Raw genomic sequence first — 15,714 nt, 5'->3', positions numbered from 1 at the left:
ACACACACACACACACACACACAGACATCTGTACACATACATATATATATATGCCCCCAACAGCCAAAACATCCAACTCACACACCCACACATGCACATGTATCCCCCCCACACACACCCACATGTACATACACAGGAATAACCGCACCAGCCAAACACCAACCCACCACACATACACACATCTGACCTCACACAAACACTGGGGTGCAAATGGCTATTTCAGTCTTGAAACTGTCCAAACCAGTGAGTGATTCACATATTTCTGTACAACCATCTGGTGAAGGGGAAGTGGTTAAACTACACAATATATCATTTGAAACCAAACATGATTATACCTCATCAAAATTCTTTTTTAATTTTCACTTCCCTTTAATTTGCTGTCCTCTCCCCCCTGCCTCTCCCTTCCTCCTCCCTCCATTCAACGTCTGTACAATTTGAAACACTCCTCAGACATACTCTCATGTACCCTGCCAAAACACCATCCACACAAACACATGCACACACCTTCTCAACACACACACACACACACACACACCACACCTTCACATCATCCACACAAACACAAATACATCTCCCCCCTGCCCCCTCCGCACCCTGCCCCCCACCCCAACACTTAGCCTTCACATCATCCACACAAACACATGCACACACCTTCCCAATACACACATATACACACCCTGCATATACATCATCCACACAAGCACATGCACACACCTTCCCAACACACACAAACAGTGACACACACACACTCCCCAACCTACACATCATCCGCAAAAACCTTCCCCACACACATACACCCTACACACCATGCCTACACATTATAATCTATTTACTGTCAGGTTAATTTTTAGTTATTCAGTGGCACGCACGCACGCACGCACATACACACACACGCACGCACACACACACACGCACACACACACACTCACATACTCACACACACGCTTATCACACAATCAAACATGCAAGACATATAACTAACTTCAGAATTAGCAAACCATGGCTGAAGAAAACTAATGACTTTTATTATTTTCCAATAAAAAAAGAAATGAGAAAACAGACTTTATCACTCATGACACCATTTTTCAGCATCTCACAAGAAACCCGTAAAATTTTAAGTCGCTGATTCCAACAAGAAAAGTTAAAACAAACCTCTTCTGACATACTGGCATTCAGTGTGGCAATGCTTACTTTCCCATTCCGCTGAAAGCCCAAGTGTCTCATCTGTGCTTTGTGCTTTAGTGTGTGTCCATCATTAAATGATAGTTTCTGAAGTGAAAGTAGGTCCACGTTAATTCTTCCCTTCCCAGTACGCTAAGCTAAGCGGCTTGAGGGTGCCACTAAGAGTGGCGGGAAGAGAGACCTTGGTGGCTGACGCAGAGCACCATCTTGTATTCAGTTCCAAAGATAACAATTTCTATTTACAGATGCGCTGTATTATTCTTTTTTTTTTATGCAAGAGTGTATAGATCTCTTTGTGTGTTAACATAGCAGTAAGATGCAGTCAACAAATACGCTCTAGTGCTTGAGCACCCACTTTCAGTTTTAATACAGAAGAACAGGATGTGTGTTTTTGGTTTCTAGCGTTATGCTCACAAGTACCTGCTCACTGACAAAAGAATCGATGGTAGGATTTGCAATCAATAAACTGTACAAGAGGAGGTCTGAAAAGTTTCTTTGGGTCGACAACTGATCTCTTTTCAACTTTCTCCTAACAATGCCAATTCATCCCATATTTTCTTCATTCCTATTGTTTTCTGAGCATTTCCTATTCTATCTAGAAAATCCCTGTTTGTTCTGTTTATAATTTTATTTACCAATAAGGTGCACCCATGTGAAAGGAATGACATCAAATCTGAGGGGAAAATATGGCCTTATAGCCTGAAAAAAATTTTTTTTCAGGTCTTTTTATATAAATATGCAAAATTGTGACTTGACACTGACATCTGACCTTGGAATTTTGGTAAATATTATGCTCTTGCAATATATAGCCAGTCATAACACCAAATTTGAGAGAAACTGGATTATGATCGGAGTTTTCTTGTAGCTGCAAGTCTTTTCTGTTTTGCCACCTGATGATCTTTCAACCTGTTTACCACATGAAGGGTTCAGAAAGGTCTTGTTCATAGTAACCATCCTACCAAGTTTTGCAGTCACATAGAGTGATAGATGCTGTCACTGTTTCAGCTTTCAATGGACACACACACACACAAAGATCAAGACATAGTCATTACACAGGTCCACAATGCTTGCAATAGTATGCAAGTCAATACACAATGTCCTGTCTTAATACTGTCACCACACCAAGAGCAATACTGACAGCAACAGCAATGAGAACAACAGTATGTACTTCCTTACAAGCACACAAAACATATGTGATGGACACACAAAGGTTCACACCTGGCCCACAGCCTACCATGTCCTTTGTCCATCCACTTCCCTCCCCCTCTGTTCACCCACAGCATATCTGGCACAAAATAACCACATGAACAACCACCTTCTGCAACAACACAGTGAGTGAAAAAAGAACAAAATGTGAGGAGAAAAGCAGTGAGTGTCCACTCTCCTCCAGCTGAAGGAAACAAAGTGGAGCAATTGAAAAACTTGGTGTCCTTAACAACACTGGTACACACACACGCAGAAATGTCAGATTTCTAACAACACTGGTACTGAACACACAGGCACACTGACTGACACATTTTTTTCTAACAATACTGCCACTAAAAAAACACAAGGCTCACACTAGCTACCTGAGGAAAGGCCCCGTAGGCAGTAGCAGTGCCCCCTATCTGGTTAAGGGCAAAAGGGTTGAGCAATCCAAGAGGCCCTGCCATTTGTTGCATTCGACGCAGCTGTCGTTCCTTTTCTGTGTCGGCAAACTTCACTACCAGGCTGGAAGAGGCACCCTGCATCACAGAGGTCACCTAACAATGAACATAACCATGTCACTGATCACAGTAACAATGAACATTATGATTTTAATGGTCACACTACAATGAACATTATGTCATTAGTCACACAACAATGAACATTGTGATGTCACAGGTCACACTAACAATGAACATTCTGATGTCACTGGCTGAACATTCTGATGTCGCTTGTCACATTAACGATGAACACTGTGATGTCACTGGTCACACTAACAATGAACATTGTGATGTCATTAGTCACACACACAACAATGAACATTGTGATGTCATTAGTCACACAACAATGAACATTCTGATGTCACTGGTCACACTAACAATGAACATTGTGATGTCACTGGTCAAACAACAATGAATGTTATGATGTCACTGGTCACACCACAATAAACATAGCAATGTCACCAGTCACACTAACAATGAACATTATGATGTCACTGTCACACTAACAATGAACATAGCCATGTCACTGGTCAAACAATGATGAAGTCAATGGTCACACAACAATGAAAGTTATGTCACTGGTCACAACAACAATGAACGTTATGTCACTGGTCACAACAACCATGAACATTATGATGTCACTGGTCACACAACGATAAACATAATGTCACTGGTCACACTAACAATGAACATTATGATGTCACTGATTACACAACAATGAAATTAACGATGTCATTGGTCACAGAACAATGAACATTATGTCACTGGTCACACAACACTGAACATTATGTCACTGGTAACACAACACTGAACATTATGTCACTGGTCACACAACAATGAATGATGTGATGTTTATTAGTCACACAACAATGAATGATGTGATGCTCATTAGTCACACAACAATGAACATTGTGATGTCATCAGTCACATGATAAACATGTCAAAGACCACACAAAAATGAACATAACTGTGGCACAGATCACACAATGAACATAATGGTGTCATACAACAATAAATGCAATGATGTCATGGGTCACACAACAATGCATAATCATAATGATATCACAGGTCACACAGCAAAGAACATAATCATGTCAGGTCACGCAGCCATGAACAAAATTATGTCACAGATTCCTGTGTGCATTCAAGCTAGATCACACTTGTCCATTATCATGATGATAATGCATATCATGTCAAAATACTAGTAGCTCAGAACACTGTCTCTTGACATGCTTGAGGCAGATTCACAACCAATGGCATGGCATCTGGGCAGACTGCCTTAAAACATGCCTATGAAATGGACAGAAGCAACTGACCAAGTGTTCTTTATCACTGCTTGGATATATCTCATTATCTGGCTTCTTGGATGTTTGGTTGAGTGACCTGTGGATGATCTGGAGCAGAGAGAGTGGGTGGGAAGAGGGATATCAGGAGAAGGGAAAGGAGAGAGACAGGGAGAGAGAGGGGGGGGGTAGAGAGAGAGGCAAAGGGAGAGAGAGAGGAAGATGGGGAGACAGGCAAAGATAGATACAGAAAGAGAGGGGGGTGAAGGGGAGAGAAGCAAAGGATACCCAGTGAGAGAGAGTGAGGGAGAGAGAAGCAAAAATAGAATACAGAGAGAGAAGTGGGGGGGGGGGGGGGGGGGGGGGGGCAGGGAAAGGGGCAAGGAAGGCAATGGGAGAGACAGAAAGGGAGCCAGGAAGAGAGACAAAGATTGATGATACAGAGGGGTAAGGGGGGGCAGAGAAAGGGAGAGACAGGCTAAGGGAGAGAAATGAGAGAGGGAGCGAGGGAGAGAGGCATAGATACAGAGAGGGAACGGGAGACAGAGAATGGGAGAGAGGCAAAGAAAGATTTGGGGGGGGGGGGGGGGTGCTGGTAACCAAGACAGACAGTAAATGATGGAGAGGGAGAGACCCCAACCTATCACCAGAGAAGGAAGGGGGTGAAAACAGAGAAAGAGAGGGAGGTGGGAGACAAGAGGCTGGGGGGGGAAGAGACAGAGAGAAATGGGGGAGGGGGTGGGGGAGAGGCTGAGGCAGAGAGAGAGAGGGAGAAGGGAGAGAGGTAGAGGGAGGAGGGTAGAAGGGGGAGAGAGAGGTATAGAGGGGAAAGGGGGAGGGATAGAGACAGACAGAGGTTGGGAGAGGTGAAGGGAGAGGAAGAGAGAAAGAGACAGGGAAAGGAGGAAGGGTGAAATGTTTATGGCCTGGTGGTTCAATACAAGCTTACAGCATGTTGCCATAGAGACGGGCATGCTATTTGCAAGTAAATGATGTTTAAGGACCACTGACTTGCAGAGCTTTATCTGGTACTGAGTTATCTTTCTGTGTTGTGTTGTGGGGGGTTTTTGTTTGTTTGTTTGTTTGTTTTTTTTGTTGTGTGTGTGTGTGTGTGTGTGTGTGTGTGTGTGAGTAGTCTTGTGCATGTGAATCAGTGTGGGTGTGCACGTGTGTGCGCATGCATGTGTATGCATGCATGCATGTAATATACTTTTAAGAGTTTCTAATCGAAACCTTTTATAATTATTTCCTCAGAAATGTCTCATTTACCCTCCATGTTCTTCTTTCACTTTTTGGGTTTCGTTATTTGTTATTTGGTGAACATTTTTTTTCTTTGCCATTTGTGAGGTTTGGGGAGGTGAGGAGGAGGTAAGGGGGGGGGGGGGGTTGGGAGAGGGGGGGCAAGGGGCCACCTTTGTTTAGGAACACCAATGTAATCCTGTTGGTATTTGGGAAGGGGGTAGGAAGGGTGGGGGGGGGGGACAAGGGGCAACTTTTGGGAACACCACCACCAGTGATGCTGTTTGGAGTATAGTTCAGAACAAGGCTACCAGTCTATGACAGCATTAGTCTGTCAACCTGTGGGGTGGGGGTGCCAGTGGAGTGAGTGGGGGTGAGGGTGATGGTGAGGGCATGGGTGTGATGGTCCTCTCCAATGACCAGGGAACACAGACACCAAAACCTGTAGATCTGTCTAGCAGATGTGGTGTAGCTTATATGTTTTGTGCGAATGTGGTGATGCCTCCTTGAAAAAAACCCCAAAAAACCCAGGAAAACTGAAACTAAGACACATTAAGCTGAAACGTGTTTCTTTTTTTCATAAAATCAGGGAACACTGACACCTAAAGGTGAAACTCTTCTCTTTTCCTGACAATCAGGGAACACTGACACTTGAAACTGTAGATATGTCTAGCAGATGCAGTGTAGTACATATGGACTTGTCTGAACATAGTGACACTGAAACACGTAAAGGTGAAACTCTTTTCTTTTCCTGACAATCAGAGAACATGGGTACCTAACACTGAAACTCTTTTCTTTTTCCTGATAATAAGGGAATAGACACCTCAAACTGAAACACTTTTCTTGACAACTGGGGAACAATAGATATCTAAAGCTGAAAACTTTTCCTTTTCCGACAAGAAAAGTCTTAATCTACTGAATGCAGGCACAAACAGTGGCCACAAACTATCAGGTAATGTGAACAAATCATAACTGATGATGCACACATGATGAAATTTGTCATCAGTTAAACTGTCATTTCTTTCAAGAATACATTTGTGAAAAAAAGACCAGTCTTATGCGATGCATTGTTTTTGCCCTAACAATTGTGAATCAGGTCCAAAATGACTCAGAAAAGACAATTGACAGAAAACTTACTGGCATTGTCTGACTGCCATGAAGAGCATTGATGGCGGCTTGAGCTTCTGAGTGAGTGGAGAACTTGACAAAGGCACAGCCTGAAAACAAACAACATCGTCATCTTATTTTCATTTCATGAAAGGAAAATAATATACCTATTGAGTAAGTTCAAGGGAAAGTGTCATTTGATATAATACTGACAGTTTTGTCGAAGTCAGTCATATCATTTCAAAACTAAAAAACAACAACTATAAAACATTAAAAGACCAAATGAAACAACTGCAACTAAAATGATGATTTATGCTCCTGCTGCATATTATAGTATCTGTATCAGCTCTCAACTCCAGTATCTATGTCAGCTCTGTAATAGGTATCATGTCAAAAACCTACAAAAGTAAGAACCACATCTTTATCTCTGAGAAACAGTAACATTTAGCTCTATCATACCTGTTCTATTCATAAGCTCTCAAAGAAGAAAATACATTCCTTTGTTTTGTTTTGTTTTGCTGTATTCTTTTATCAACCAATTAACGCATGCTTACCTTTACAGTATTTTACCTTTGCAGTGTCCATTTATCTTCAGAACAAGTCATGTTTGCCTTTGCTGTAACTTTATCTACAAAACAAGTCATATTTACCCCTAGCTGTATCTTTTCATCACCAGGAAAAGTCATATTTACCTTTGCTGTAGCAGTTTATTGACATAACAAGTCACATTTACCTTTGGTGTTTATGTTTCTGTACGGAACAAATCATATTTACCATTGCTGTTTCTGTTTTACTGCAGAGTATGTCATTTTACCATTGCTGTTTCTGTTTACCCTTATTATATACAGAACAAGTCATGTTTACCATTGCTGTTTCTGTTTACCAATATGTACAGAACAAGTCATGTTTACCATTATGTACAGAACAAGTGATGTTTACCATTGCTGTTTCTGTTTACCATTATGTACAGAACAAGTAATTTTTACCACTGCTGTTTCTTTTTACCATTATGTACAGAACAAGTCAGGTTTACCTTTTGTTTCTGTTAACCATTATGTATAGATCAAGTCATGTTTATTATTGTTGTTTCTGTTTACCATTATGTACAAATCAAGTCATGTTTACTACAAAACAAGTCCTGTTATACCATTGCTGTTTCATTCTGTTTATCTGCAGAACATGTTTACCTTTGCTGTTTCCGTTTTGGTCCCGGAGTATAGTACACTCTTCAATGGCGCCGTAGGGATGGAACAACTGACGTACGTCTTCTTCTGTTTGTTGCTTGTTGAGCATGCCCACAAACAGCTTCCTGTCTTCTGCACACACACACCACACAGCATCCTGCCTTGTAAGCCAGCCTGCCTGTATACCATTTCACATATTTTTTTCTTCAAACTGCATTGCCTATCAATATAGCATTAACATTTATCTTCTGGTGTTGCTTATCAGCAAAGCATTAACTGAATCACTTATTACTCCAACATTAACGTTTATATCTAAACTTTATCATTTATCACTGCAGCATTAACATTCATCTTCAAAATGTAACACTTATCACTGCAGCCTTAATTAGTTAATATATATCTTAATACTGTATCACTTATCACTCTACACTATTAACGCTTATCTTCACAATGTATCACTTACACTATACCATTACTGTTTATCTTCACAGAGTATCTCTTACCTCTACAGCATTAACATTTATCCTCAAATATCACTTTAACACTGCAGTCAACAAACATTTATCTTCCTGTGATATCATTATCATACAATTTTATCTAAAATAAACTTTTTACTCCCTCTCTCTTTTTCTCAATTTAGGTGAAAATATATAAACTAACACAACTGAGGCTGCTATGACACTGACACTGATAAATGTTTCCCCTCTAAACAAATCTGGTCAGAATCCTGGCATCAAAAGCCCAGGCCAAAGGGATTCTTTTTTACTTGCAGTGTTGGTTTAGCAAAGTGGGTGACCCTCAAAATTAACTTGTGTGACTATGAGTGAAGCGGATGACACTGGACTGAGTGGTCCAGTGGTCCCACTGGAGTCCAAAGCATTGAAGGAAGTGCCAGCCACGTCTGATTCATCCTTCAGAGATACCATGCCACTGACTGGGTTCAAATCCACAACTTGCCTAGCTGTGCCAACTAGCAGCATTAAAGCACAGAGTTGTGACCGCTGGCAAACAGCCATGACTCATGTTTTTGACATGCACTTTTAATCATGGACTTTGAAACAGCACAAAAAGGGAACGCCAGTTTTCTTCTTACTGCCCTAGATACTAGTCTCCCTTTGCAACTAAAATGTAAGGCCACAGTCCAACTTAAAGAAACAAAATGTTATGCCACTGTCCAACTATGATAAAAACATACACTCGAGTCTATGTAAAACCACAGTCCAACTATGATAAATTATAACACTATGTAATGCTAAACTTCAACATAATGGCTCTTTGAGCCATTTAAACTATTTTTATGCAACTTATCTTATTTTGAAATAAAATAAAATAAAATAAAATACTGAATACAACACAGTACTTCACATCAGGCCAACACATGCACAAAATCATTACTGTGTGAATACACACATGCTCTTGCACATGCACTTTGTTTTCTTTTATAGCTCAGTTTTTGTCATTGTTTATCTAGGCTATGTTAATATTTATCCATGTTCATGATAACATTTATCTGTGTTTATGATAACCGGATAACATTTATCTATGTTTATGATAACCACTAAGTATTGATGTCATCTATATAACTCGCAAATAATTATCTCCATAACTATTTAACCCTTCTTTTCATAAAAAAAAAACATGTATGCCTTGCATTAATCACAGCATTCATTAATGTAAATTACGCACGTTTTCTTTACAATTACTTTAACAAAGTACACTTGACTTAGTTCCCTAAAACCATTCAGACCTGGCTATAATAAGATGACTAGATTTTCTTAATTCTTGCCACATCTCATTTCCTTCTCCATCTCTTACAGGCCTGTATTTCACTTCATTCTACACCACCACACCCCCTCCCATTATACCTACAAAGCCAAGAGAACCAGCACAGGAGCATAACCAGCTGTTGCCATGGCAATAAATAACAGATAGGGGAGGGGAAATAAAGGGGAGAGGAGGTGCCTGTTCTCCTGACAAAGAAGCTGTTGACTTGATGCCCACTTCCTGCGCTGTCTTGCTGATGTCTTCCCCACTCAATGTGAGTGAGTATGTGTGTGGGGTGGGAGGGGAGGTTGGGGGGGGGGGGAGTGGGAAGTAGGAAGTGTGTGTGCGTGCGTGTGTTTGTGTGTGCAGATGTGCATTGTGTGTGTGTATGCTAAAGCATTTGTGCACATACACATATGCACGCACACACACACACACTCACTAACACTCTCCAACACAGAGAGCAAGAGATAATACCCATGTACACACACATATACACACACACAAAAGCAGACAGACAGACAGGCAGGCTGAGTGATGACTGATTAACACACACCTCTCTGTGCTTTAATTACTTCTTTACCCTCCAACCCACTCACCTCAACTATCATTTCCATCCCACACCCATCACAGCCCCCCCCCCCCCCCCCCCCCCCCTTGCCCCCTCACAGTGAGTGTGTGTGTGTGTGTGTGTGTGTGTGTGTGTGTGTGCATGCATGCGTGCTCGCACATGTGTGTCTGGCTGTCGGCTTTGTGTGTGTGTGTGTGTGTGTGTGTGTGTGTGTGTGTGTGTGTCTGTGAGTCTGCGCGTGTACGTGTGTCTGATCACTCAAACATTGCTTGCCGCCACAACACGTTGGCCTAAGCATCGATCGATGAGGATGCGCATTTTCAACTCTCTCTCTCTCTCTCTTTTCACATAACGGCGGACTACGTGGTCTGTTTGTGTCAGAGTAAGAGACGTCAACTACTACTCGGCTCATCTTCACATCTGACTGAGGCAACGGAGCCCAACTCGATTTTAAGTATAAAGACCAAGACGCGAACTGCTGGTGTACAGAGAAACTGAGATTGGCTACTGGATGCACTAACAACAAAATAGAACAAACAATTTACCAGAACTTCGCATCCTGCCAGCTGACACGCACATGATCGCGGCTTCTCTGAGCCCGAAGCTTAATTAACACCACCTCACACTCCACCCCCACGCCCCCACCTCGCCGCCACACACTCCTTGTTCCTTTCAGGCTAAAACATCAGCGTTACTGCCCAGCAGGAAACGAGGCTGGCAGATAATGGTTGGTTGCCCTTCGAACAGGCCGGGGCGAAAACGAGGACAAAAGGCTGCAATCCAACTCTAGAGTTGAACTGTTCTACTACAAGACTTAGACATTCCCCTCCTTTTCCACCACCGTCGTGTTTATCAACATCCTGTATCTGCAACCTTACCACCCAAGGCCTGAAGCCAAACACTGATCTACTGCCATCTGGAGAGACGCAAAATGGCGAAGAGCTCTACAAGCTCAAAGACTTGGACACCAATGGGTAACACACCCGCGACCTTCAGTTCTCTTGTCTAAAGTATCTTGGTCATCATGGAATAGGAATCATTAACTACAACGGACTGACAACTACAGCAGGCCTACTAGCGCAAACTTTCGATGTTACAACTGACTACAGCCTCTGTAAGGCATACTCGTGCTTTATTCCCAATACACCCGCAGCACTTTTGTCATGGCTGCCTCCTGGGATGGTCATTGGCACCGGCTGCTCTTCTTATCTTCCTAGCCAGAAGCAAGGGATGTTGTTGGCAGTGTGTATGTCAACCGCAGTTTCCTCACTGTGACGCGGACCATTCTGTTCTCTGGCAACGTTACTGTAAAACCCACCCTCCTACTGCACCTGCACCACTCCACACACAAAGGACTGCCTCGCTGAGTGCTAAGAGCTCCGCATCTGCTGCGAAAACCCAGCAGTTCATTTCTCGTCTTGACAAAAGGAAAACGCACAGGAAACTGAATATGAGCTTTGCCTCGATCTGTACTGTCGTCATCGTTTTGGGTTTGCTGCAATCTGAGTGATTAAGAGGAAAAAATAACCAAACTGCACTGTGCGAAGAAAGGTCTACACAATCAGAAGGCTACCATACTACTCAACCACTGTAGGCAGAAAGAACAATTTCAGTGCACAAACAATATAAAAGTGTTCTGAGAAACTTCAAAGTATACCTACTATGCAAAGGCCATCAGTTTAACATTACACTTAAATTACAGTACAAGTTCTCCCACACCATATTTTATCACGAGAAACTTGTAAGTACGATGCTGTGAGCATTACAGTACTGGTTCAACATTATACAGTATAAGTTCTCCCACACCATAATTATTAACATCAATACCTGAAAGTGAGATGGTTTTAAGTACTTGTATATTATCAATACCATAACACTATCACAATGATATAAATATCTTGCCATTCTCGGTTATCATACAATTCACGAAAAACTGGCAATAAATGACTCTTAAGTAATCCTTTGGCCTTTGCTAAGGAAATTCTAATGTTATAATCTGCTGTCATATATTTTGATTAGATAACAGAGTGCTTACAATTAAGCTTACTCGCCGAAAGACACAAAAAATCACGCCAGCGCTTTCTCCTATTTTTGGCCTGATAGTATGGAACAAACTGCCCTCAGTCCATCGCGTGGTTTTCCAAAGTTCAGTTTAAAAGTCTCTCAAAACATACCTCATCAGTTCTGCCTACCACCATATTGTCCAGTGTGCTTCTTCAGCATTACACAAATGACAAAAAAATAAATAAATAAATAAATAAATAAAAAAAATAATGTCAAACAAGTCAGCCGATGTCTCCCAGTCTGCCGTCTGCTCCCGTGCTGGGGCAGTCCACTCAGAAAGAGAAAGCATGGACTCTCAGAGGTAAATCAACGCCGATCAAAGGGTAAATCAATATCCACGTGTCTGTCTTTCGCGCAATCCAGTTTGTATAAAGAATATTAGGACACTAGTCGGTTTAGTGTATACCCAAAATTCATGACTACTTTGATACTTTTCGAACTTGGTCAAAAGTTAACATAAACTGAGGGAACCTTCCCTACCTATAATTTCACAAATGTCCGTACCATTACGGTCTGAATGGCCGAAGGGAGAGAAGTCTGCGGAAAGTCTAGATCTAAACAACTTGCTCAGCATGCGGTTCAGCTATAAACGCTGAAATTGTTATGTTGATCTTGATACTTCTTGTCGTTCAGGTCAGCGGTTTAAAAATGACGCTGTAGTCTTTCTGCGAAGATAGTTTTATAAAGCGTTCTCTCTCTGTAAATGGTTTAAACATGTTGGTGTTCTCTCTGTGTAAATATTTCCCCTCTGCAAATCAAGCATATTATGTTTTCCATATCCAACGACCGGGATCCGTGGCTGCTTGGCAAGGCTCAAACTGTTTGGGGACATGCTGAAAGCAACAAGGTTCAGAGTCCTGATACACAGAGAGAGGGGATTCTCTCTCTCTCTCTCTCTCTCTCTCTCTCTCTCTCTCTCTCTCTCTCACACACACACACACACACACAGACTCGACATACGGAGACGGGACATACAATCAAGCCGCTAGCCGTCAAACAAAAGAACTAAAGTTTCATTTAATCAAAGCTAACGATGACTGTTTTTTTGTTGTTGTTTTTTTCATTTTATTTATTTATCTAACTATTATCTTTTCATTATCTACACGAAAGGGCTCCCATGCCGACACTTCTTTCTGCCAACTTCTCTCAGTGAAAGGCTGGCACAGACTCAGAAGTGTAAAAATCTGCCGTGGAGAGGTGGATTAAAAGCAAAGAGGGAAGGAAAGAGCAATAAAGAAAGGGAAAAAAGGGGATGGGGAGGGAATGGCGAGGGAAGGTAAAGGAGGGGGGGGGGGGTAAAGGGTGGAGAGAATGGGGGGGAAAAAAAGAAGAAAAAAAGGAGATGAGTCATTCCAGCAGTTCACAGCAGAAGAAAGTCTGGAACGCGGAAATGACTTCTTTTCTCTGTCTCTCCCCCCTCCCCACCCCACACTCCTCTTGTTCCACGCTTTCCTTCCACCGCCATAATCACCACCACCACCCTCTCTCTCTCTCTCTCCCTCTCTCTCTATTTCTCGCGCGCATGCGCTTTCCATCAGTGTGTTGGGGGGGGGGGAGGGGGAGGGGGGTGCGTGGGTGTGCGTGCGTGCAGAGGGTGATGTACTGCGTTAAGATTTATAGGCGAATTGGAAATGAAGCTCTCAAACAACATTGTATACATGTATGCTTGCTTAATTAAGTGTATGCTGAGGTGCTCTCTCTCTCTCTCTCTCTCTCTCTCTCTCTCTCTCTCTCTCTCTCTTTAAAAAAATCCTTCTATTTATGTTATGCGTTGATACAAACTGGGAGATTCTGGTTTTGAGGAGGTGGGCAAAGTCCGGGTTCGTGGCGGTGTGGAGAAGCTTTCTGCCTTTCCATTTTCCTGCAACGAAACATTCATCCTCCCACCCACACAATCTCACCTTCACCCTCCACTGTACCAAGTTCTCTTCCTAATTCATCTTAAGCTCGAGTTGCTATATAACGTTTGGCAAGGTTTACTGGCGAAAACATCTGGACTGTAACATTTGCACCACTGAGGTTTACTGGATATTTTGTTCTCACATCTGGACGAAAACGGAGGTTTACTGGCCATTACATATAGACGAGGTTTATGGTCTACAGACGAGGTTTATGGTCTATTTATATGGACGAGGTTTACTGGCTATACAAACTATGGACGAGGTTTACGGTCTATAAATATGAACGAGGTTTTCTGGCTGTAAAATATGGACGAGGTTTACGGTCCATAAATATGGACGAGGTTTACTGGCTGTAAAATGTGGACGAGGTTTACTGTTTATGGAGGTGACAGGTAGGGGTCTGTTCATTGCGGGTTGGTGACCTGTTGAGAGGTCTGTCAGTTGAGGACTGTGACACACTGAGGCTTGTTCCTTGAGGTGTCTTTTTAATGAGGACTGTGACATACAGGACTGTTCCTTGAGGTGGCATGCTGAGGTCTGTATGTTGACGACTATGACATGTTGATGTCTGTTCACTTAGGTGAGGTGTGTTCATTAAAGAATGTGAGATGTTGAGGTGTATTCATTGAGGACTAAGACATGCTGGTTTGTTGTTCATTGGTGACCATAACATGCTGAAGTCTGTTCATAAAGGACTATGACATTAAGAGGTCTTATCACTGCTTACTATGGCATGTTCAGATGTGCTTATTAAAGACTGTGATATGTTGAGGTGTGTTTATTGAGGGCTGTGACATGTTAAGGTATGTATACTGAGGATATGACACGTTCAGGTGTGGCTATTGAGAACTATGACATGCTGAGGTGCGTTTAATGAGGAGCGAGACATGCAAGGAGTGTGTGTATTGAGGATTGTGGCGTGTTGAGGTGTGTCCACTGAGGATACCGGTGACTTCGAGTCGAGTTCATTCCATTGAGTTTTGATGACGGTGTTGAGGTCAGCGCATTGAGGAGTGGATGTCAAGTTGAAGTCTATTCACGGTGGGACAATGACAAGTTCAGGTCTCTTCACTAAGGCCGGGTGGTCGGTCACAGACCGACATTGAGACACGAAAAGGCCACAGGGACACGGGCAGGGAAGGCCAGACAGCCAGCACACGATCGATACTGATCGATGTTGTCATGGCACTCCCTGCCCCTTCCCTTGCTGCACCCCCCCCCCCCCCCCCCCCCGGCACTCTCTCTCTCTCTCTCTCTCTCTCTCTCTCTCTCTCTCCCTCTCTCTGCGCTCTCTGGAAGTCGTGTTTAACCAGCCGTGGGATGTGTGTTGCTGATTTTCTCCAGGAGCGCCTCTCACAGCTGTGCTGGCTGGGGGTGAGATGAAAAAGCTGTGGGCACAGATACACAACAGCACATACACACACACGCACGCGCGCGCGCGCGCGCACGCACGCACGCACGCACGCACACACAGATAGACGGCCAGACCAGGCCAGACCAGACCAACAGTCACACAGATTTAACCCACGCTGGTCAGAAAGCCTGCCAGACAGACAAAACGTGTAAAAAAACACCGAGCATACAGAAAAGTAACTCGAGGAACACAGATCGAGATAGACATTCCCCCCAAAAAACATGATTTCATGCAGTCGAAAATAACATTACTTTTGGCAAACGGACATTGCTCCGGCATATCCCCCTCTACACCCCCTCCCCATTCCCCTCCCCCACCCC

The 15,714-nt window shown here is 42.9% G+C and overlaps 1 protein-coding gene across 10 annotated transcripts in view; it reads right to left on the bottom strand.

The window, feature by feature from the left end:
• The window catches only part of LOC143282835 (CUGBP Elav-like family member 3-A), a 233,566-nt gene that overhangs the window by 47,738 nt on the left and 170,114 nt on the right, over nucleotides 1-15,714 (bottom strand). For 8 of the 10 annotated variants that reach the window (XR_013055316.1, XM_076588652.1, XM_076588653.1 and 5 more), the window contains exons 5-7: nucleotides 7,684-7,812; nucleotides 6,527-6,606; nucleotides 2,751-2,924 (exon numbers count right to left, since the gene is read on the bottom strand). Coding sequence is in view for 9 of the 10 variants with exons in the window: in XM_076588652.1 (XP_076444767.1) it covers nucleotides 2,751-2,924; nucleotides 6,527-6,606; nucleotides 7,684-7,812 (383 nt within the window). In the remaining variant the exon portion in view is untranslated. The remainder of the gene's footprint in view (nucleotides 1-2,750; nucleotides 2,925-6,526; nucleotides 6,607-7,683; nucleotides 7,813-15,714) is intronic. The other 2 variants (XM_076588654.1, XM_076588659.1) reach the window with 1 other exon arrangement.

The sequence above is a fragment of the Babylonia areolata genome, chromosome 6 (genome assembly GCF_041734735.1).
Source record: "Babylonia areolata isolate BAREFJ2019XMU chromosome 6, ASM4173473v1, whole genome shotgun sequence".
NCBI lineage: Eukaryota > Metazoa > Mollusca > Gastropoda > Neogastropoda > Buccinidae > Babylonia > Babylonia areolata.
Note: the sequence above shows the minus strand (reverse complement) of the source record. Positions and strands in the feature narration are given on the sequence as shown.